Raw genomic sequence first — 23,787 nt, forward strand, 5'->3', positions numbered from 1 at the left:
ATCTTTATATTTGGCAGGCTATCATTTGAAAAAAATGTACTAGCACTACTTTCTTATCCCTATGGGGGAGCTTTGTGTTATATATACATATAAAATAGGAGGAAATAAAATATTCAGACTGTGTATGGTTGAACCTCTCTAGTCCAGCACTCTTTGGTCTGGCAACATGGTCCAGCATGATTTTAATTAGACTTCTCATATGTGTGGTGAAATTTCCCAGGGTCCCATAGTTTTACAGCCACAAGTCCTGGCTCTCGGGGTTCTGCGCTGTTATTTAGCACTAATATCCCTAAATATCATCTAAGAGCCCAGTAAGCAGTGACGGTGTTGTTAATGCTGCTAGACAATGTTGACTTGCTGTGGTTCAGAAAATTCTCTGGTTTGGCACTGGTGAAGTCCCGAGGGTGCCAGGCTAGAGAGGTTCAACCTGTAGCATTATTGTCAACTTGATAACTAGCACCCTTTCATAGCTTTGATTCTTGCTATGTCTTGGTTATACTCATTATATTTGATTCCTGATTCTTTTTGGCACTGCCAGTAGGTACAGGAACATTTCCAAAACATTCCCAAATCCATATTTCTGGAGGGCTAGAAACACAGAAAATTCCCCTTTTCCCTCCACCCCCACACTCACATTCACATTCACACTCACATCGTTGTGCAAGAGTTTACTGATGGTAAAAGAAGCTCTAAAATTACACTGGAAGTTTATTCAAAATAGATTCCAAAAATAACTCTGTTCTGCTTGAGCGGGCTGGGAGCCAGTAACCTCCCCCATCTCCACTGCTACTTCCTTCCCTCCCAATCCTCCGTGAGGCTGCCGGCTCCCAGCCCATGATCCTGCGCAGGCTGGGAGCTAGCAGATGCACTCCTTACTCCCCATGTGGGCTGGGAGCCAGCAGTTCTGCGGGTCTGGAGCGGTCCTTCACTCACTGTAGGGTGGAGGCAGGGGTTGCTCCTGAGTAATGATTAACTGTTATCCATTCACATCCCTATTCTGCCTATAAATTTCACTGCTACACAGGAAAAAAGTTAACCTGTAAATTGTAATCTTCATCGCAACATCTAATACGTTCAGCTTGCATTGGTTAACTTTAGGGATTTAAGTGAGTAGTCAACAACTCGATAAGCCTAGATTTATCAGGTAATTGTGTGACTACTCAACTACTTGCTCCTCTCCTCCCCACCTCTGTGTCAGGCAATGGGGGAGAAAACAAGAGCCAGTGCTGGGGGAGCTGGCTTAAAAACAAGTTCCCCCCAGCACTGTTTTTGCGAGGGACGGGGAGGGCAGGGGAAGCAGACCTGCAGTGGTTCCGGGTCCGGGGCAAGCCGGGACTATTCAGTCCTGGCTCGTGCAGGCCCTGGGAGCTATCCTGCTATGGTAGAAGGGGAAAATCCTTTTTATCAAGCTTGGGTTAAACACATTCGGAGTGGGATGTGGCATAGTAGAATAGAGTCTTCCTTCCACAGACTGCTTTGCAGATGCTTCTGTAACTCTGTCCTGTATGTGCTGCTTCCTTCTTGATCTGCGGATCCATTTAGTTATTCAAATCAGTGCTGTCAAAGAGCTTTTACACTGGAACATAGCATCCATACCCCATGTTACACAAAGTTATTAGATGGTGTGGAATTTCAAAATACCACCCTTATCCTAGATAGGGGAGTTTATTACATTAGATGAAAAGATGGGTGCTAGCCTAAAGTTGTCTCAGAGCTCATCGACACAGGCTTTAAAAAATATCTTCTTTTGGGATGTCCTCTACCACCCATCACGGTAATAGCTAAGCACTGTCCAGTTTTATTGATCATGTCATAGGTGGGATTGGGCATTGAGCTATGTGAGCTCTATTGTTTGTGTTATGACTCTACTTGACTGTTACATATTTAGAATGATCCATGCTCACATTAAATTGTTTTTTTCTTTCACATGTATGTCAATATTAGATAATTAACCATAATAGTTGGTTAAAACAAGCCTTTTATTTTTAAGTGGTTTTAAAACAAATATGCATATATGCCATGCCTCCAATTCAGTTGCCTACCATATGCCTGTCTGTCTAGTTACTTTTCGGGCAACAGTGGAATCTGCTTTTTGTGTTAAGAGTTCTCATTTAGTGAACTCCTGGTATTCTCCCATTATTTCTCATGACCCTGAAAAGATTTGTCAGTTTTGCATTGTCTAGAGGAATATTCAGTGTTGCATCATGTTTGACCATAGGAGGATCTCCTTTAAAAGGATCCCAAATGACCTTCTACCTCATGCTGATCTTGAATTCCTACAGAAAAATAGGGCTTATTAAACTAATAAGGTTACTCTGTATGAATTCTTCTTTAACATTTTATATCCTTTTTACTGTTTACAGTTTATTTCAATGGATTGTAACTGTTTTTGTTACTGGAAACAATTTATTTATTACTAGTGGTTCTTGGAATGATTTATGTGAAGGTCTTATTGTCCTGTTAGTTTCTGGGAGTGTACTGAATAGTAGTTGAAATTTCCTAAAGTTTAGGAAGATATTCCTATGACAGAGTCTACATGGCATGTAAAATATAGCTTTAGAACACCAGTTATCGGTAATGGTTTGAGGAAGTTGTAATGAATTGATAGATATTTGTGTTTACTCTTATGACTATTTTGTGGCTTATTTTCCCTGTTTAATTTTTGTATTTCTGCCTACTTGGATTCAAAAGGTTAAGCCAGGCTCAAGGTAGGCCCTGGCATATTTAGGAAGCAACCAAAGACTCAGGCCTGGTCTATACCCAAAAATTAAATCCACATCACTAGATTACTCAGACTCATGAAAAATTTGATGCTCAATATGACACAGTTAGGGCACCCTATTCTCTACTTAAACACAGCCAGATTGACAGAAGAATTGTTCCATTGACTTATCTGCCATCTCTTAAGAGAGGCAAGTTTAACTACATCCAGGGAAGAACTGCTTCCATTGAAGTAGGAAACATCAGCACTATTACAGTACAGTTACAGTGGCTGTGGAAATACCCACTGTCTACAGTGCACATTTCTTTTGTTGGTGTATTGTGTATTTGAGTAGCCCCCAGCCCAGGTTTTAGTAGCTGTGTAGATAGTGAGGCACAGCTGAAGCATGTAGTGCACAGATATGCCTCTCTACTTGGCCAAGCTGTGCCTTCCTACACTGTCCTGATTCTCAATTGCTGAAGTGTTCCGTTGTCTCAAGAAAAGATGCCAGTAGAAGAAAGGCTCTGCTAGCTCCCTACTGCCTTCCCATATCAGAGCCCTTCATTGACATGTGGTTGCATATTACTAAGTGGACACAGTTTATTTTTCTTGACACATGGGGACATCGTCAGTCTCTGGTGTGTAAAGTAGTATAACCTTAGTTAAGACGGTTTAAGGCCTACGCTTTCAAAGCAGCTAAGAGAACAATAGAGATACTACTTCCAAGTATCTGCAAAGTGAAAGCTTTTGTTTTTATTTAGTTTAAGATACTAAAGATCAAAAGATTATATAAAACATAACTGGATGTGTTGGCTTGTCAAGGTTGACTCCCGAACTAGCTAGCATGCTACATGGTGCTCAACTGTCTATAATAGGTCATGTTTAAATGCAAGTTAAGTTTTTTATTAAGACTGCCTTTTCTATAATCTAGACACAGATCAAAGGCATAGAATTAGAAATAGTTCATTGTGTTAGCGAAGGCTGTCATAGATGAGATTGGTCAATAGGAATCCCATGGAGGGATGATAGGGAAACATCAGGGGGCCTCAAATGACCTCCCCTGGTCTGGAAAAATCCCTCATTTGGGACCAGTCAGGTCCTGAGGGTGCTGAACTAGGGAAGTCCAACTTGTATAAGTTGTCCTGGTTTTTCAACTCCCAGTGGATTTCTTAGATTTGTGTTACTAATACTAAACAATGAAAATCTCTCAGTGCCTGTAGAGGAAACTACTGCTATGAAAAGTAGGGGTATAAAATTCCATTTAATATGTTAATCAGTTAAACTGTATGTTTTAAATGGCTAGTTGGCCCATGGTTCGGTGGGCCCAGCTGGGCAGGAGCAGCCTATAGCACGCTGCGGATAGGGGACTGCTCCGGCCAGGTTCTGGTTAACCAATGTACCCTGATAAGCATTCCAGTAAAGTAATGCTTATCAGGTAACTGGTTAACCTGTTACATCCATAGTCAAAAGCTGTCTTAGCAACTGAAGGATCTCTGTTTCAAGGTGCCTGGTTAAGGATACCCACCAGTTCAGGGAGGGTGCCTTTGTTCAAAACATCATCTGTAAACATGTACTGATTATATGGTTTTGCACCAGCCTTGAAATGTATTATGACTGGTATAACTGAGGAGTGACTTTGAGATGCCCGTGCCATCGCAGCATCAGCATCTTCAGAAGTTAGGCATCTGCCTTTTTTATCTGTGGTTAAGAATGTTTGCAAGAAAATGAGGTGGTGTTTGTGCTAGATCCATTTGCTTCTTTATTGCCTGTAGTAAAACTTTCTGGTGAGGTATTTTTTTTCATCAATATCTCTTGAAGTGCCTTACAAATTTCAAGAGCATCAGCAGTGCAGCAGCCATTTCTCTGAAGTTTGTTAAAGGTTGTGGATAATAGGTTTCTATATACTGAGCATATCCTTCACATTCTTCTTTATCCCACTGTTACTTACTTTGGATGAGATACCTCCATCTGTGTAATTATGGTTTTCTTGACAAAGTTCTATGAGAATAGGTCAATTCTTAATAAATTGTTCAAAGCAGTCAACCACAGAATTCCATCAAATATTTTGAAGGAGAATTAGTTTGGATCCTCCTGCTTTCCTCAAGTGAAGCAGAAGCAAAATGGCTGTTTTGAAATTATTTTGTGACTTCAGCAACATTTTCTTTTATTCCTGGAGGATATATACTTAAATCTTCTTGCCCACCGCTGCCATAAGCATAGAACAGAAACAATCCAGCCTTTGTCTGTTTTTACATTCTGTCCTTTGTCTGTTACTTCATTTTGCTATGAAACATAATTTGAAAGCCTAGAACTTTCAAGGAGTAAGAGCTGGTAGTTAGACTGGACAGACTAGAGCCATTAATTTGTTTTTATGAGAATGTAAGCTTAGGTGTAGCAAGTTTGTGATGAGATTTAATTGAAACTGATTTTATTTTTAAATGGGAAAGTGTGTGTGTAAGTGTAAGCTTGTTAGCCATATCCTGTTCAGATTTTCTGTCTTTTGGCAGAATAGAGAGCATTGAGGCAAATGTATTACTAACTTATTGAGGATTTTGTTGCATTATCAGTATGTTCATTAAGGGCATGTTTACTGTAGGGGGAAAAAATGGTGTTTTTATAACAAATTACCGCATGTTGTAAATTCCTAGTGTACAACATATCGGCATTATTAATGTATGTTGACTCATGCAGATTCTGTAGTTATCACCTTGTGCATTTCATACTTGGCTCCCTGTGTTGGTGGTGCATGTATTCACTAGGACTGCTTGTATCAATACAGAATGTGGTGCACCCTGTAGAGCTGTTAGAGTGTACAACTCACCATCTTCCAGTACACTGTATTTTGAGAAGTTTTGGCAGCGTGTAATGGCAGTAAGGGTTCACTTGCTAGTTTATAGCTGTCTCTCTCCCATAATGTCATTTGTATCCCATCATTTTGAAGCCTTTTCCCCCCAATGCTTCACAAATCCACATGGTCCACTTCGCTGTTTGCCATCTCTGGCACAGTATGGAGCCTGCACAGCTCTGAACTTTTGTCATGAATAGAGCCCTGCAAATCTGTGGATATCAGCTTTATGTCCGTGGGCATCCACATCTGCAGACATGGATGCAAGTATCCGCAGCTCATTTTTGCAGATACAGATTCATATGCGGATACAAAATTTTGTATCCACGCAGGACTCTAGTCATGAGTGTTAAAAGAAGAGGGTGCACAATCCTGTGGTATTTGCAGAGCTGCAGGGAACGTGACAGTTTCTTGGAGAACAGAGTATGTGACAATTGAAGATTGTTGGTGGCATTCATAGAGTAGCTGCATATGGTGGTGCCGAGTTTCTGGGACTGAGAAAAAATCACTATGTGGTGTAATTGCATTAGTAATACATTTTGGGATGATGAGCAAGGACTGAAGAATTTTTAAAAATGAGAGGTCACATTCCTATGTCGGTGTGTTCAGGTTGCCCCAGCCCTGCAGCATAGGGACACCAATATCAGATCTGCACTGAGACAAAGGAGAAGCAAATGGCAGTTGCACTGTGGAAACTTGCAATGCCTAATTGCTATCGGAAGATAATTTTGGAGTTGGGAAAATCCACCATTGGGGCTATTGTATTGCGAGTGTGTAGGGCCATTAAATGCCTCCTGCTATGTAAGAGAGTGACACTCAGATATGTGTGGGACATAGTGAATGAGTTTGCAGCAGTGGGGATCCCACATTTGTTGTGGAGCAATAGATAGGCATGCATTTTTCTATTTTGGCAGCAGACCACTTTGCCACAGAACACATCAACAAAAATGGCTTCCACTATAATTACATGAGCATTGGTGGCGCCTGGCCAATACTTCTTCAATATCAGCGATGTCTCATCTCGAAACACACAACACTGGAAAGCTACAAGCATGGGCTTTTTTCCCCTGATTGGCAGATTAGCTCTGGACATGCTGAAATGCCAACCTATCCCTTACTCCTTAGTTCACGAAACTGAATGCTGACCCATTCAGCAGCAACAAACAATGTTTAAGTCTCAACAGGTGAAGAATGGCAATTGAATGTGCATTCGGTTGTTTGAAGAGATGCTGTTGGTGTTTACTCACTAGTTTTGACCTCAGTGAGGAAAATATCCCAGTGTTTATAGCTGTCTGCCGTGTTGTGCACCATATCTGTGAATCAAAGAGGAAAAAGTTTCTGTAGAGGTTCAGGGCAGTGATGGAGCTTCAGTCTGCTGAATTTGAACAGCCTAATAGATGGGCTATTAAAAAAGCTCTATGAAGGGCTGCATTGGTTAGGGAGGCCTTGAAAGACCATTGTATAGTGAAACCTTTGTTATCCGGCACTCTGTTAACCAGAAAACTTTGTTAACTGGCATTGCCCCCAGCCACAATACTGTCACATCTTCAGGCGCAAGAGCCTGGCTTGGCTTACCATGATTGGCTTAACAATTTTTTGTATTAAGTACTACTAATCACCTTTAACTCAAAATAGAAATTTGAGACCAACTGCCTCACATACAAAACTACTGTTATTAAAAACTTGAGTTTTATTGTTGTTGTCCATTGGTTTTTCCTAGGTTGATGGGACCCTTAGGTAACTGGAATGTTTAGATAACTAGAATGCCCTAATCCCCAGGTGTGCCAGATAATACTGTATTCTTTTTTACTGTATTAGTGAACCAGAGTGTCCTGTGGGTTTCTAGTTGCTCTACCTGGCTCTGAGCTTTTGTGGCCTGGTGTGAATCATGTAGTGATTTGTTGTACGTGGATGTAAATAACATTGTTAGTGCACCTATTAATTGTGTTTGTGAATGATCTTATGAGTTGTGTGAAACTGTGCTTGAAGAGGTTGGTCATGTTCTCAACTGACAAGTTCCAGGAAACATATGTTGTGAATGGATAGACAAATGACATTCAAAATTTTATTCTGTAACAAAATCTGTGCAAAAAACCTTTAACTTAAAAGCAAATACATTAAAAACTGTATTCTGTTTAAGGTTGTTAGCATATAACTGTCTGAGCAATTAACTCATAAATTTAGGTGTATTGATTTAATCCAAACAACTGCACACAATCCCCCACCCTTGCTGCCACTGTATCAGAGGGAGCCGGGGAGGAAGGGGGCAGGAACCAGTGGAACAGCCTGCTCCCTCACCCCGCTGCCTCCCACAGAAACAGCATTACAGGGTAGGCAGAAACTGGTGCTTACGGGGAGCAGGCTTAAAAGCCGGCTCCCCATAAGCACGGGATCCTACAGAGCTGTCTATCAGAGGCAGCAGAGTGGGCAGGCAGGAGCCGATATGCATGGCTTGCCACTGATAACGGCTGCTCCCTGGGATGCCTCCCCATGCTGCTGTCTGTATGAGAAGCACAAGGCAGGAGCCAGTCTTCGTGGAGAGCTGATTTTTAAACTATCTCCCCTTATAGACCATTTCCACTTGCCACCCTGTGCTACTGCTCCCTGGGAGTGGGGAGCTGGAAGTATGGTGGCTGCCAGCTCTGCCCCCAAGGAGTATTTTCGTAACTGTAACTGCTAAAAAATTGTTGCGTCTACACAATTACTAAAATACACAATATCTAATATCCCTAGTTCTGTGTTCTTAATTTATCGTGAAGGGGAAAGAACATTGATAGCTTTCACAGGTCAATGTAGGTGAAGCTGTGATTGTCTTTAATGTCCTGCTGGTGCAGTGGAAGCAACCCTGATGCCCTTATATTAAGTGTATGCATAGGGGAGGGTACAGGAAGGTCCCAATTGATTGTGGTGGGTGGGAAAGAATCATGCAATTTTTAAATCTGTAGGTGTACAAGACTGCATCATCTGTGTTTGTTGCCTGAGAAGCCCCATTTCATTCTGGTGCATCTTTTCTTGCTGGGACTTTGCCCTCTCCGCTCTATCCTTCTCCAGGCTGTCTGCAGTGTTCATCCTACAGTCCAGTACTGATTTATAGGATCTCATTGAACATGTCATCCTGACTCCTTCTGCTTTCTCATTTTTATCTGGGTTAGGTGTTCTGTAGGTGTGGAGAAGGAAGGTCCTGAAGGCCACAATGGCAGCAGAGGCAGATAAAAAACAGAGGGATTATTTTCAGTGTATTCACTAAGGAAAGTGAAACTTAAAAGGCTGAAATAATTCCCTTTGCTCCCCATGTTTTAAGTGCTACATTCTCACATCTGCTCAGATACTAGTCACATCATCTGTGTTGGTGAGTCTGGCCCACTGGGAGTTGAAATAAGGAGAAAATTGCTCGGTTGCAAGATTCTAATAGTATAGTCCCATGGCACTGCATACTGGCACTGTTTTCTGCAGGCAGTGGAGGTTTTTTTTTTGATCTCTCTACTCCTGGTGGTAACAAAGACAGAGAGAGCACAGCTGTTGATGGCATCCCTAATCTGTCCTTGCCTGCATCCTGCTAGACTGTGTACTGCAATGGTGCCTGCTGAAGTTATCACTAAGTGGCATGGGAAAGTGTCTTACAGTGGAGGAAGAAATAAGACAGTTCTCTCTAGAAACCTTTCGGAGAGGATTGGAAGGTACCTCTATGATAGTTTCACTTATGATCTCTCTGGAGTAATGATGGGCAACAAAGACTAGTGAGTGGGCTCCATGAATGGCCCTCATGATTGCCAGAGGTGGGTAGCCTGAGGCCCACTGAGTTCCACCTGCAGCCATGCACCTCCTGTATACCTCCTTCTCCACACCCCTCATGCAGTGGGGCACTGGAGCCCTACATTTTCTACTCCTGCCTCTCCCTACCAGCACTTTCCAAGCACCATGAACCTGCTGATTTGTGCTCCGTTCCTGCTCTCCTCTTCACTCCCCGCCCCAGCTTGAGCAGGCACAAACAGCTGATAGTGCTGAGAGGGAAGGGGAAGAGTAGGAAGTGCAGGGCTCCAGTACAGGAGGGAAGCAGTCATGGTGTGTGGGCCACAGGTGGAACGCCACAGGCCGCAGGTTGCTCCTCACTGCTCTGGAGGATTCATGGGATAGCCCTGAGTACATAATTTGCTCTGCATGCCTGTGCCTTCCTCTCTCACCTAACCTTAGAAAGAAAGAGAAGGAGGTAGTAATTCTACCTCACTTAGTTGTACCAATACCTCTTTTTTTTTGGATTTGTCATAAATTCATGTGTGCTAAATGTGCCTTGCGCTTTGGGAGTGCCATCACTGAAATTTAAAATTAAACTACACACCTGTGTCGGGCTCAGCTTTACTATTCTAGATTGTTTGATTCAAAAATAGGTCCTGACTCACTGCCCAGCTTGATCTCCTGGTCACCTGTCCCCAATACTCTTCCTCCCTGTCTTTCACCACTTCCTTGCTGTTCACAGCAGGGTACTGTGACTTGGACTCTGAGGTGTCCACAGTGATACTGGCAGTAGTGATGGGATCTGTGCTAAGTATGGCAGGTAGTTCTTTGTAAAAGCAGAAAGTCTTCAGCTTTGCACCAAATCAGTCATTGGCTTTCATGGCCTTCTGATGTACCTGCTGAAACTCCTTGCTTTCATGTGTCACTATTGCTGGTCCCTGTCATACTCCTTCTACTGCATTCCCTGAACAATCTGCTTGTAGATGTCAGCATTTTTTTTTCTGGTTCTGAATGGTGCCTGCACAGCTTCGTTTGTTCACAGGTCCAGAAGATCCAGTGTCTCCTGTTCACTCCAGGCAGGAGCACATCTGGTGTGTGTAGCCAGCATGATCAGATAGGCAGTTGCACTCAACAATGGAGAGTTGCTAGATGTGCTTAGCAAGCCAAGCAATCAGGAAAAGGAATTGCAAAAATTTTCAGAGCTTGAGAGAGGTGGGGAGAGCAGGTTTCCTGTCACCATAACTCCTGGGCAGCTGAGTTCATCATGGGGAACAGAGGGTTAATGTGAGGCATTGTGGGACAGCTGTTGGAGGACAGTTAGGTTTGACATAAGTAATACAGTGGTTACATTTACACTGTGTTGACTTAAGTAGATCTAGTGTGTCTTCAGTGTAGATACATGCACAATCAAGTGGACCTATGTTGCCTTGTGTCAGCCAAACTTTATAGTGCAGACCAGGCCTTTAGGACAAGTTTCCTGTTTTCCTAGTCTAGACATGGCCCTAATAAATAGTCCTGATATTAAAATACTTCAGAGATTTGAAGTGTTCAGTTCTCATTTGTAGGTTTTTGTATTGTTGCTGGTCTGTCCCCAAACATGAACCGAAATAACATACTGGCTTTCATTCATACATTATTTTGAAATAGTATACACACAGCTGCTTGGATAGAAATAACAAAAGGTGTGAATTAATCATTTTAGTTATTTTGACTGCAGCAAGATAATTTCCCCTGTGAAAAGTCATGGGCTATTATCACGGCTTGACAAATAATGTAATCTACTCGCCGATGGGCGAATAGATTACAACCAGGAAGAGCCTGTGCAGAGCGATCTGCGCATGCACAGAGCGCAGAACCGCGCAGCTGGCAAGCAGGGCTCGCCACCACTTGGTGAGCCCTGGCTATTATACTTATAAATATTTAATGTCAGTAAGTCTGGAGTCACTAAGTTTGAATAAAAACTGAACTTTCTTCAATTATCACAGTCAAAAATCATTTCTATATTAGGTGAAAATGCAAGCCATCAGCTAGTCATATTACTTCAGCTCACATCACATAAATTGGCTCAAATTAGCTTGAGGTGTTGGTTTTGTTTGAGCCCAGAATAACTAATGGAAGCACTTAGTAGTCAGCTATGTTAACCTTAACTGAAGTGTCATTACTTGATCTTTGTAAAAGTAGTTTCACAGTATTTCAATAGAATTTTCACTAATTTGGCTTCCCAGAAAATGTTGAAGTGGGTATAGATTTACACATTTGTTGTATGGGTGTATGGATAAAATGAATTACTTCATGGAACACATTGAAAGTTGGGGGGAGTAGGACTCCTACTAAATGTTTGTACTGAAAAACGACAGTTTTGCAGATCATTTTAATTTAAAAAAGGTGGTTAGTGTTTCTGCTGTGGCATATCCTAATGACACTATATAAGGATGTAGGAAGCTAAAGGCTGTCGATTTGTTCATTTAAGATTATGGTGTTGGGAAGAGGGGAGGGTTTTGAAGGAATAACTGAGTAGTCTTTGTTCAAACCAGGTAGACAAAAAAAAAAAAATGCATCTGAATTAGGTATGTTAAATAGTGGTTAGTAAGCTAATGGAGTAGTCAGTGGCATTTCCATCAACTATTTGATTAGTCGATAAGGGGGTTGGCTGCGTCTCTGCTTTTTAAATGTAGTAAGAGTCGCCACTTATGCAACTGTCTGGGACCAGGTGTGAGCTAGGACTGCTCAGTCCTGGTTTGCACTAGGTTCCCTGCTGCACCTCTGCTCCTCCCTCCCCTCCCGCGTGGAGACGGTGCTGGGGGGCAACAGGCTTTTAAGACGGCTCCCTACCAGCTCCGGCTCCCCCCCTTTGCTGCCTTTGATACAGAGGCGGGGAGCAACTAGTTGAGTAATGACTCGACTACCTGATAAATCTAGGCCTATTGTGTAGTCGACTGCTCAATTAGTCACATCCCTAATCTGAATACAAATTGTATCCTCCTCTCTCCTCCCCCCCCCCTTTTTTTTGGTACTAGAAGCATAGAAAAAAGAATAAATTAAAATAAAAACAAGAATAAAAACGTATATTCAGGGGATGACAAGAAGTTCAGTTTTGGTTGTGGAATATACTACCCTTCATTGTAAAGCAGCTAAGAATGCTATGACTTTAGTCCATGAAATAAATGGTGTATCGTTTAACATAAACCTTTGTTAAAAATGAGTCCATGTTGCTTCTTATTTTGCCTTATACCCTTCTAGAGCATAGAAGTTCGCACTTGAGTATTACAATTTTTAAAATCAGAAAGCAATAAAGTACAAAGGTTAAAAACCAGGAAATGCAGAGTTAAGGTAATGTCTGCCATACCACAACACTATTTCCTTCAAGTCATTTTAGGGCAGTGGTCTCCATCCTTTTTAAGCATGAGATCACGTTTTGAATTTAAGTGCAATCCAGGATCTACCTCAAACTCAAATACCTTTGCCCTGCCCCCTTTGTGCCCCTTCTCCAAGGCACCACCCCTGTTCACTCCCTCCTCCCTCCCTCCCTCCCTTTCACCAGGTGGGGGCAGCAGGTTGGGGTGGAGGCTCTGGTCTTGGATTAAGGGATTTGGAGTACGAGAGGGGCTCTGAGCAGAGCCTGGGCAGGGAGTTGGGGTCCCGAAGGGGTTTCTAGGTGTAGGCTCTGTGAGGGTGTTTGCATGCAGGGGTACTTGGGGATAGGGCAGAGGTTTGGGGTGCAGGGGGAGGTACATGATTGGGGTAAGGTTTCAGGATGTAGGCTCCAACTGTGCCCTGTTTACCTCAGGTGGCTCCTGGGTGGGGGTGCAGTGGGGCTAAGGCAGGCTCACCCCTGCCCTGGCCCTGCCCCACTCCCAAAAGCAGCCAGCAAACTCTATCCCAAGTCCTGTTTGTGCCCCCCTCTCTGCTCTGTGGAGATAGGATACAGGGTGGGAGAGGGGGTACCTTGACATCAGTGCCCCTCTTCTCCCTGCCCTGCACAGCAAACAGGAGGCTCGAGGGGTGGGGGGCAGGGGACTCCAAGGCAAAGGGCAGGAGCTGTGCAGCAGTAGTGGGGAGGGGTGGCAGAAGTGCTGGCACTTAAAGGCATAATCTAAAGCCAGAAAAAGAGCGAAGGTCGTGCCCACACAATTTTAGGTCTTCCCTAGAAAAGATGGGTTAAGGCCTAGGAATATGACCTAACATTACCTTGCCCTAAGAAAACTTGCCATTTCAGTGTAGACTACAACTCCAAATCCTTGTTCCTATTTATAATATTATGTGTAGTACGGATGTTGGTGGCTGGTCGGCTAAGAGTTTAACCGATAAGTGATTGCTTATTGGATAATGGTCCTGGTTAACTTCAGCACCCCTGCCCTGCATGGTCTGCATTTAAAACTTGGACTGGCAAGCTGGCTCAGTCCCAACCTGCTGTCTGAGTTTTAAATGAAGAACATGCAGGAGAGCCGCCTGCTTCCCTGCACTGCTGCCTCCGTTACAGAGGCAGTAGTGCAGGGTGGCAGCAGCTCTTGTCTGTGGGAAGCCAGAGCTCCCCGTGGACAGAGGTTGCTTCATGGGATGCTGTATCTGTGGCAGGCAGGAGCTGGTCTGAGCAAGGAGCCAATTTTTAAACTGGTTCACCTCACAGACTTGCTTCCGTCTGCCACTTGGCGCTGCTGCCTCTGCATCAGTGTGGGGTGGCAGGGGCTCTCTGGGAGTGGAGCTGGGAGCGTACTAGCTGCCATCCCAATCCCCAGGATGAGCATTTTAATAACCATGTAACTGCTAAGAATTGTTGCGGTTACACAATTACTAAAATAAAAAATTTCTGATATCTCTAATATGCAGTAATTTTCATTTGGGGAGTATTTGCAGCAGCTTATTAGAGCTGAAGCAAGCACATCAGGAGACTTGTGTCTGTGGCAGTAGACATCATTTACTTCCAAAAACATTACCTACTAGGGATGTGAAGGTTTAAGCGGTTAACTGGTAAGTCTACTCTTAATGGGTGACGCTTACCAGTTGAGGTTAACTGGTGGGGCTGGTGCAGCTACTGCCCTGCCTGCAGCTGGTGGGGGGTTATTTCAGCCCAGTGGCAGGCAGTAGGGCTGCTCCAGCTGGGATGTAACATCCCCCTTGCTCACTCCCTTCCAGTCAGTTAACTGGTTAACAATATGTTTTAACCGGTTGGCTAATTAAACAGGATTTTACATCCCTATTCTCCAACATCTTCCACGTGTTAGGGATCCCTGCTGTAATTTCCCTGAGGGCCTCAGTAGAGCAGCAATGCCATTGTAAGGTAAAGAGACAGAGTTAAGGTTTAAGGCAGGGGTCAGCAACCTACAGCACACATGCCGTAAGTGGCAGACAAGCCAATTTTGAGCGGCATGCAGGGAGCTCAGCCCCTTCCCACCTCCACGCCGTGTGGGTCCTGCGCTGCCACTGGAGGCCCTCACCCTTCCCCGGCAGCCAGTTAGGCTGCACTGCACTTGGCGGTGGTAGGAGGGGCAGCGCTGGGACTGAGGTAACAGCTTCTCTGGCCTCCAGAGCCAGCCTGGGACTGTGTGTGGCTGTGGCGCCTCTTGGGCTGCAGCAGCTGGCAAGTCATCCCATGACCATAGCCCCAGCCTCTGCCCTGGGAAAGGGCTGGACCTGGGCTGAAGCCACATGGGAGCTGTTCCTGGGGCAGGTTGTGGGGTGGCTGCTGAAGCTGAACCTGGGGCTGTGGTGTGGCATGAGAGTGCCCAGGAGCTTCTGTGGCAGTGGTGGCTGTTCTTCTGCCATCATCACTGGCGTAGTGGTGCTAGAGACAGAGGCTTGTGTCCTGCTTGAAGTATCAAACTACAAGCTCGAGATCAGAGAACTAAGCAAGGCCAATGATCACACTAAATGGGAAGTTCCTTTCCTTTCCTTTCCTTTCCTTTCCTTTCCTTTCCTTTCCTTTCCTTTCCTTTCCTTTCCTTTCCTTTCCTTTCCTTTCCTTTCCTTTCCTTTCCTTTCCTTTCCTTTCCTTCTTTCGTCACTAAGAAAGAAAGAAAGAAAGGAGGACTTTTATTGACTTTAAAAAGTATCAGTGGCATGCAGACCCATAAATACAAATGAATAAGTTAAATCTCGGCATGCCATTTCTGAAAGGTTGCCAACCCCGGGTTTAAGGGATCAGTGTGCATAGGAATTGTGTACAGCACTATTAATATAAACCTAATGCACAATTTAATAAAAGTTTTGTTAGCGAGGGTTTGTCTACAGAAGAAATTTTTTGCCAGTTATAACAATATAATTATATTGCTGTAGTTATGCTATTCTGACTCTCATTGTATGTTCTACTTTTGTGGAATAAAAATTGCTATTTTGGCTTTAACCTGCTTCCAAAGCAACTTAAGCTAAACCAGAAAAAAGCACTCTCATGCCCTAGTAAGAATAGTCAGCATAGGAAGTGATAGTGTTGTAATTATCATGATTTATATTTATACTGATGTTTTCCATGCAAGTAAATCCTTAATTTCCCTTGGGGTTTTGTCAGAAATGGAACTAGTGAGAAAGGTTTGAATGAAAGCCAAATGTGAAAGTGTTTCTGGGGTCTCAGTATTGCAACTATAAGCTATAGGAGGTGTAAGGTAAGACCCAGGCTGAATACCCTGCATCAGATTTGATGCAAGGCAGGGAGCACAAAGGTGTTTAGTATTATCCTTCCCCTATGAGTAACATGAATGAAGGCAGATGTGCCATATTCTTTTTCGAATGATTGCTTATCTCTATTCCTCGCAGCTGTGTGCATGCCACATGCAAAGTCATCGAGCAATTTTTCTCCTAGCAATATCTGTTAGGTCAGCAGTGGAGCCCCTTGGAGTTGCGTCCTTATGATGGTGTATCTAGTCCATTGCAGACCCTCTGCCTCTCCTGTTTCGTCTTGCTGGATACAGAGGGGATGTGGGTTATGAGAAGAGTTTCCTGTAAGCTGCATGGCAGGCTATTAGTAGCTTCATAGATAGAAATACCCCAGCTCAACCCTGCCAGAGCTCCCGTGGTTATGGAGGGGCACCCCTCCCCCAAACTGTCCCAGCCTTGACAGGTCTCCTACAGCTGGGAATAGGTGCCTCTCACCTGGCCCCAAGCGGCTGCCACAAGAGAGGGCTGGGGATGTCCTCTCTGCCTGCTGAAGCCCTGTGACAGCCAGTATCCCAGACCCCTCATCACTATCCCCACCCCAGAGTGCACACCCCTAGCTAAGACCTTCACCCAAGTCCTCTGCCAGAGCCCTCAGCCTTCTCCCACACCTCAAACCGATTGGTCTCAACCATGCCCACACACTCTCTCTCCCCCCTCTTTTTATTAAATGCGAGATTTTAGTGTGGTGAACTCATTGGCACTATGTCTTTGAAAGCATGTGCCTGTTGTATATGTTGTTATGCTGTATGGTGCATATGCAGCAGTTCTGACTCTGTTTTACTTCATTCCTAGAAGTTTCCTTGTCCATGTCTCAGCTCCTTTTCCCCACACCAGTCCCACTCCTTCTGAAATACCATTGCTGGTTAAAATACACCACTATAGTCTGTGAAACAAGCTAAAAGTCTAAACACATTTAAACTGGCATAATTGCACACATGCTAGGGGACTTGATCTTAGCTAAATTGTTTTTATGCAGGTTTAATTAAATAAGTACAAAACCATGTGTAGACGGATAAATGTCTTTATTTCCCCATCAGTGAAATGGGAGTAGTTTTATTGAACAGTGGAGATAAATAAATATTTGTGAAGCATTAATGATGTGGTCATAAGTGCCTTAGAAATGTCCATGAAGAAATGAATAATAGAATGTCAGTGGCAGAGTTTTCATAGTATATAGTCAATTATGCAGAAAATCCTAAGAGAATGATAAAAGGATTGAGCAGCTACCTCATTTTCTAAGTAATATCTGTTCTGTAAACTGAATGAGGCAAGCGTCCTTTGGAAAATACAGAATATTGTTGGATCATGTTGTGTGCACATAACAAGGGGCAGAATTAAGGTTACACAAGCAATCTAAGTTCTGGTGCTTGCTAACTTTCAAGTGCTTTACTTTTACAACCTAGTGTTCTTAATGTAGGTTTTCATGTACTATGTGGAATGTGTTACTGCCCACATGAGAGCAACACATGTTATATTTTGTGGGTGACTCTGTAACAAATCTAGGCAGCAGAGTGTCAATCCTCATAACTCCCTGGTTCACAGGATGCATATAGCATTGACATAGTCACACATAACATGCTTTGAGAGAAGCTCAGTCACAGGTACTACCATGTTTACATTGTTAATCTTAATGTGTTGATAGTGATGGATATGATGATAAAAGCTTTCCCGCTATTACAGAATTGAGTCAAAATAAGCAACAGGAACTAATGGAGTTCTAACTTGTTTTATTTGAATATTTCTTCTGACCCCTTTTTTATTGGATGCAAAGAAAATTATAGCATAACCGGATAAAACGAATTTTTCAGTTTCCAAAGAATATAAGGTCTTAAAAATGAGGTTTTAAGGCAGTGGTCTCCAATCTTTTTATATCCAAGATCACTTTTTAAATGTCAGGACAAGCCAAGATCTACCCCATCCCTTCCTTAGGCCCCACCCTCTCTGTTCCCCTCCTCTCCATCACTTGCTAGCCCCAGCTTACACTCTGAGGCTGTGTCTAGGCTGGCAAGTTTTTCCACAAAAGCAGCCGCTTTTGCGGAAAAACTTGCCAGCTGTCTACACTGGCCACTTGAATTTCCGCAAGAACACTGACTTCCTACTGTCTGAAATCAGTGCTTCTTGCGTAAATACTATGCTGCTCCCATTCGGGCAAAAGTCCTTTTGCGCAAAGCTTTTGCACAAAAGGGCCAGTGTAGACAGCTCAGATTTATTTTGCGCAAAAAAGCCCTGATCGTGAAAATGGCGAAATTTTGCCTTCTCACTCTGCCATTTGGTGCTTCCATGATTTGGTCCATCAACGTAGAATGTTTTCTCTTTTGTTCTTAGCCCTTTCCTGCCCGCCCTTTCCTCCTTTGACTTGGTCACCTCTGTTCTACACGTTCTTCCATCCTTAATTTTTGTTTTTCTCTTCCATTGCAAGATCTGGTCTATCAGTTCCCATCCCTGGTTCATCCAACACCTGTTTTCTCTTCTGCCAAACTGTCAGAAATCCCATGGTTATATTGACTTCTTCCACTAACAGACTCGTTTTTTCCTTCTTCAGCTTTATCTTCTTCCTAACTAACCATCTTTATTTCCCCTGCCTAACTGAATTCTGAGCCTGAAATCCTAACTGTTTTATCCCATGAGTCACTGCTTAAATTTTCTTTCCTTCCTTTCTCCACTGTGCTCAGCACATGACCTCCTTGATTTAGTAAAAAAGACAGATGAACTACCGTGTTACTCTACTTCCTACACTCTGTTTGCATTCCACACAGCTAAAATTCTTGTTCAACCCTCATCATTTGGCATCTTGACCACTTTAACATTCTCCTCTTTGGCCTTGACACATGCTTGCCTCATTCAAAATGCTGCTGCAAAGATCTTAAACGTTCACTGTCTTTTCGTTGTAGTATACTGCCCAAGGGGCTGGCATTTAAGAAAAAATAACTTTGTAAATTTGTGAACTGACATTTTTAACAAATCTCCCTTTAAAAAAAAGTATTCCAAATTTGGTTGGATGTCAAATTTCTTGGTGCTTTTTTTTTTTTGGAAGTTTTTTTGTCTTGCTCTAATTGCAAGAAAAATCATGAAAAATGTTTGAAGTTTAAAATACCAATATTAGAAAGCTAAGAAATTACTGTTTTAATTTATAAAATGTAAGTTACAACATTCACAGTTAAGGTCACCCAAAATACCTTAATTGTGTACCATCTACCTTGTCCATCTTCCTTAAAAGTAGATACATTTTATTGTAAGAAGACTGAAATAGCATAATGTGCTAAATGTGTCATGATGCAGCTTGTGGAGTATAACCATGATACCCTGAATTTAATTAGCTCGCTAAAAATCATGAGTAGGATTTGGCTGTGTCTAGATGAGCTGCAAATCACACCTCATCTGCGATATAGATGTGACTTTAGAGCTGAGGTCGGGAACCTAAGGCCTGGGGGCCGAGACTCACGGCTCCTCCGCTCCCCAAACTATTGGGGAGCTTGTGCTAGCACTTCAGTCCCATGACCCCTCCAGCCATAAGGCTGGAGCACACAAAATCTAGTAGCCTGGGCTTCCGTAGGCTCTGGTGTGAGAGAGGAATGCGGGAAGTGTCTTTTTTTCTTTTCAGTCAGAGGCCACGTCAGTGAGAATTCTGTGTGTGTTTTGTGTGTGGTGTGGTTTTTTTTGTTTGGTTGGTTTTTTGCTTCTCACTTGTGTGTGGCCCCCAACTGATTTTTCTGTGGGTCACTGGCTCCTAACACACAAAAGGTTCCTTACCCCTGCCTTAGGAGAACAATGAGATTCAGTTAGAGGAAGATTTATTTTTAGTAAATAGGCTTTGTGATTTCTTTTCTCTGTTTCTTTTCTCCAGAAAGCCTTGTCTGATTTGCCTCAAATTTATTAGTCTATGTTGTCCACGTGTAAAACTTCAGGCATATATATAATTTTGGAAAAATGAGGAGGATGGTTAAAATCATTCTTCTGGGGGAATTGAACTTAATTATGGAGAGACTTGATGTCTCTCTACCACTAATACTTTAGGTCAAGGAACATTCCTACTCTGACAAGGAAATGGAATTAAATAGTTTACATAATTTCACAATCTTTTACAGTTTGCAAAGAATCTCAAATTAAGTTTGTATAAAATTAAAACTGTGTGGACATGGCGCAATGGAGAGATATAAAACCATGGGGGAGCCCCCAGCTTTACGTGCCTGCACCCTACTGAGAACCAGATTTGGGTCCCGTGGGAAGCGAGTCCAGTGGGGTCTGAGTTATCCTGGAGCTCCAAGGCCCACCTCATTCTTACATCCCTACCCACACCTCCTTCTCGCTGCCTCCATTCCTACACCTACCCATCCTTCCATAACCCCTCCCCCAACCCACATTATCCATACCCCCACCCCCTTCCTCCATTCCTACACCTCCATACTCCCCTAGCTCCTCCTCCCTGCCCTCCCACACTGCCCATCCCCCTGCCACCATTCGTATATCCTCTTCACCCTCACCATGTCCCCTTACTGCACAGCCCATCCTCACATGCACTCTGCCCCCCTTCCTCCCTCCCTACGCACGCCCTGCTCCCTCCTACTCATTTGTCGAGCTGCGCGCTTGGGCTCAACCCAACCTTTCTGAATGGGCCTGTTGGTGTTTGTGTAACCAACATGCGAACGGCCTTTGGGGCAGTTTTGCTCTGTGGCAAACCCAGGGAGCCTGGGGTGCAGCATAACTGCACTGTCCCCAAAGGGCTAGCTGTGCAGTGTGGCCAAGACCTGCCCAGCTCGTGGTGGGCCTGGAAAAACTCGCCTGAGCCAGAGGTCTGATCCTGGTGCTTCAGTGGGTGCACTCCTTCCCTGCAAGGCTGGGGTGCAGCGCTACGAGCAGGGCCCCGGAGAGAGCTGGAGGGGTGAAGTGTTGAGCCAGGATCCCAGCAAGTAGGGGGCAGTGCTTTATGGACAGAGGGGCAAACAAGGTAGCCCCAGACGGTTAGGCCTTCCTTAGGAGGTCCAAGGGGCCCTGAGGCTCAGTCGTGGCAAACCCCCAAAGGGCTGCACCTCCACAGCATTCATTGGAGGTTGGATGTCTCGGGAGGAGCTGTCTATGCAAGGGCCTTGCGGAGCCCCGGGTGTGGCCAGGCAGGAGGCCCCTTGCCGTCTGCAGACCTTCAGCCCCTCGCTGCAGGGTGGGCCCCATGCAGGCCTTGTCTGCTCTCGATCTCCTGCAGGATTCGCTTGCTCAGGGAGGCTCTCCGTCATCTTGAGTGGGAGGAAACTAGGTAGCTCCACCACCATGGGACACGCTGGAGACGTGGTGCTGTAGTGGCTGCCAGGGGCTGGGCCCCTGCGCTCCTCGCCCCCACCCTGAAAGCTGCTTTGCTGGGTTCCACCAGGGCAGCCAGGAGTCACTGCTAGCACCAAGCCAACCTGCTCTGCAGTGGGCTGCTGGTGAAAGGGCATGGGGTTGTTGAAAAGGCAGGAATTGGAGGGGAGAACAGGGACTTGGGGGAATGAACTGGGAAAGGAAAGGGGACAGAAAGGATTAGGGTGAAAGGGGAGGCCGTGTGGCTGAGCGTGCAGGCGGGAGGTGAGATGGATAGTGACATAATGATGTCACTCCATCCTGCAGGAAATTTTTTATATATACATATTAGAGAGAGAGTTAATATCCAAATATACTTTTAGGCATTGAAAAATTATGATTGTGATTTTACTACTTTCTGCTCACATTAATCCTGGGGACAAAACAGTATGTGGAGTCTGCTGTGTTTTGGGTATCATAAGAAAATGCTAACTAGCATCAAATAAATCCTCTTATCCTTTGTATAGCCATAATCATTTTCTCATGAGGTACAGTCAGGAAATACTATTTTATTTTCAGCTGAGTTTGTAAGGCATGGAAACTAGGAAAACTCTCATTTTTTACTTATAAACTAAGCAAATTCTTTTTGAAATTTATTCTCACATTGAATCTCACAGTGCAGTTGTTAGTGCTTTTAAGATAGAACTGCACTGTTTTCTAGGATTAAACACCAGTCACCAGTTTTATAGTTAATACTTGATAATTTTATTAAATATTATACGTTTTATAAAGTATACTTATATTGTGTGTGAGACTCAGATTTTCCATCATATTTATGACTGTTGAAATATATCACTCCACTAAATTGCAGGTTTTCTCTTCCATATAGAGTAAAAACTTTATCTGGCACTTGAACATCTGGAAAACTTGGTTAACTGGCATTGCCCCAACCACTATACCCAGGCCATAACAAGGGCAGGGCAGGTCGGGCATTCGTCCCGGGCACATCATAATCGGGGGGGCAAAGACACAAAAAGTAAAAAATAGTAAATTACACAGTAAAGCGCACGACTGATGCTAACCTAAGGCGAGTGGGCGCATAATTAATATTTTGCCTGGGCGCAAAAATACCTATTGAGGGTGCTGACTATAACCTTGCATCATCAGGCATGCATATGCTTGAGTCCCACCTATCTAGCAAGGCAGTGTGATACCTTCGGCTATTAATGGGGTTTCTGATAGCTGACACTGCCAGATGCTGTCGCTGTCAAGTGCCTCCTTCCCCCTCAGCCTCCCTTCAAGCTGTTTGGGAGCCAGATCTGCCAGAGGGCTCCCAGGCAGCTGACCTATTCGTGTATGGCCCTGTGTCTCAGTGGGAAGTAGAAGAATTGCCAAGCGTTTCTAAGGGGGTGGGAGTTGGTTGCTATGGGATTCTCCTGGTAGGGCATGGGCAGAGCAGTAAGCACAAGTACCTGGCACACTCTAACCAGCAACCCCCATTCCCTATGAGTGCCAGATAGAAAAGCTTTTACTGTATTTGATAAATGTTATATCAAAATGAATGGAAAGATGCTATTCAGTCCACATTTAATCCATTGAAAACTCCTGCTTTTGTGGTCTCTCTTAGTTGGAGCTGTAGTTAATTTGCTTTCAACTCCCTAATTTCTAATGACTTTGATAGTTCAGTCTCCTTTGAAGAAACCTGGTTTGAACTACTCCGATATATTAAATTGAATCTTACCAATAAAGATTTATAAAATTTTGTCGTTAAATTATTGGTAAAATGTGGGATATTTTCACATGGCTTCATCATATACATTACACATAAACCAAATACTGATTGAAAATTCTATAAACTTCTTCAAATTTTTCCTTTTAACTTGGATATTCTTCCAAGCTCTGAAATACAGGTATGTTTAATTTTTATAGAAACATTCATGATGAACTATGTTTGTGTATTTTAGGGACCAGTTACTCTCCACAAGAAAATTCACATAACCACAGTGCTCTTCATAGTTCAAATTCACATTCTTCTAATCCAAGCAATAATCCAAGTAAAACTTCAGATGCAGTAAGTATTAAAGGTCGTTATCATCAGTGTCTATGCCTTAAGCTGGTTTATATGTACTAGTTTTGCTATTTTCAACGGAATTATAGAGGATGAATTTTCTGCATATTTTATTGAATTGTATTTTAAAAATAGAGGGAACAGTATTACAGATTGCATTTGGCAGAGTTTATATGTTAATACATGGCTTCAGTATATTGTTAGTTGATTTCAGTATAGTTAATTGTCAGTGTGCATTCCAGATGTACCTGCCTTGCCTTTGACAGTTTTTAATCAAAAAGACACATAATGAATAGAGAAGTACTTTCCCTAAATATATAATACTCAAGGATCTTACTTTAATATTTTGGTTCCCTAGTAGTAGTCTAACATCATACCCCAGGCTCTTGTGTTTTTTGGAATTTTGGGGCAACACTAATAGATTTTTGAGCCTCGTTACTTACTGGTTAGCACACATCATTTCCTATGCTTTAAACACTCAGTTCTAAAAATTGCTATAATCATATCGGTCTGTGCTAAAAA

The 23,787-nt window shown here is 43.4% G+C and overlaps 1 protein-coding gene across 3 annotated transcripts in view; it reads left to right on the plus strand.

Annotated features, from left to right (window-relative positions):
* WAC (WW domain containing adaptor with coiled-coil) overlaps positions 1–23,787 on the plus strand; it is a 93,088-nt gene that overhangs the window by 30,712 nt on the left and 38,589 nt on the right. For all 3 annotated transcript variants that reach the window (XM_075922588.2, XM_006124776.5, XM_006124779.5), the window contains exon 4: positions 23,162–23,268. In XM_075922588.2, coding sequence (XP_075778703.1) covers positions 23,162–23,268 — 107 coding nt within the window. The remainder of the gene's footprint in view (positions 1–23,161; positions 23,269–23,787) is intronic.

This window comes from Pelodiscus sinensis, chromosome 2 (genome assembly GCF_052426305.1).
Source record: "Pelodiscus sinensis isolate ZL-2025 chromosome 2, ASM5242630v1, whole genome shotgun sequence".
In the NCBI taxonomy this organism is placed as follows: domain Eukaryota; kingdom Metazoa; phylum Chordata; order Testudines; family Trionychidae; genus Pelodiscus; species Pelodiscus sinensis.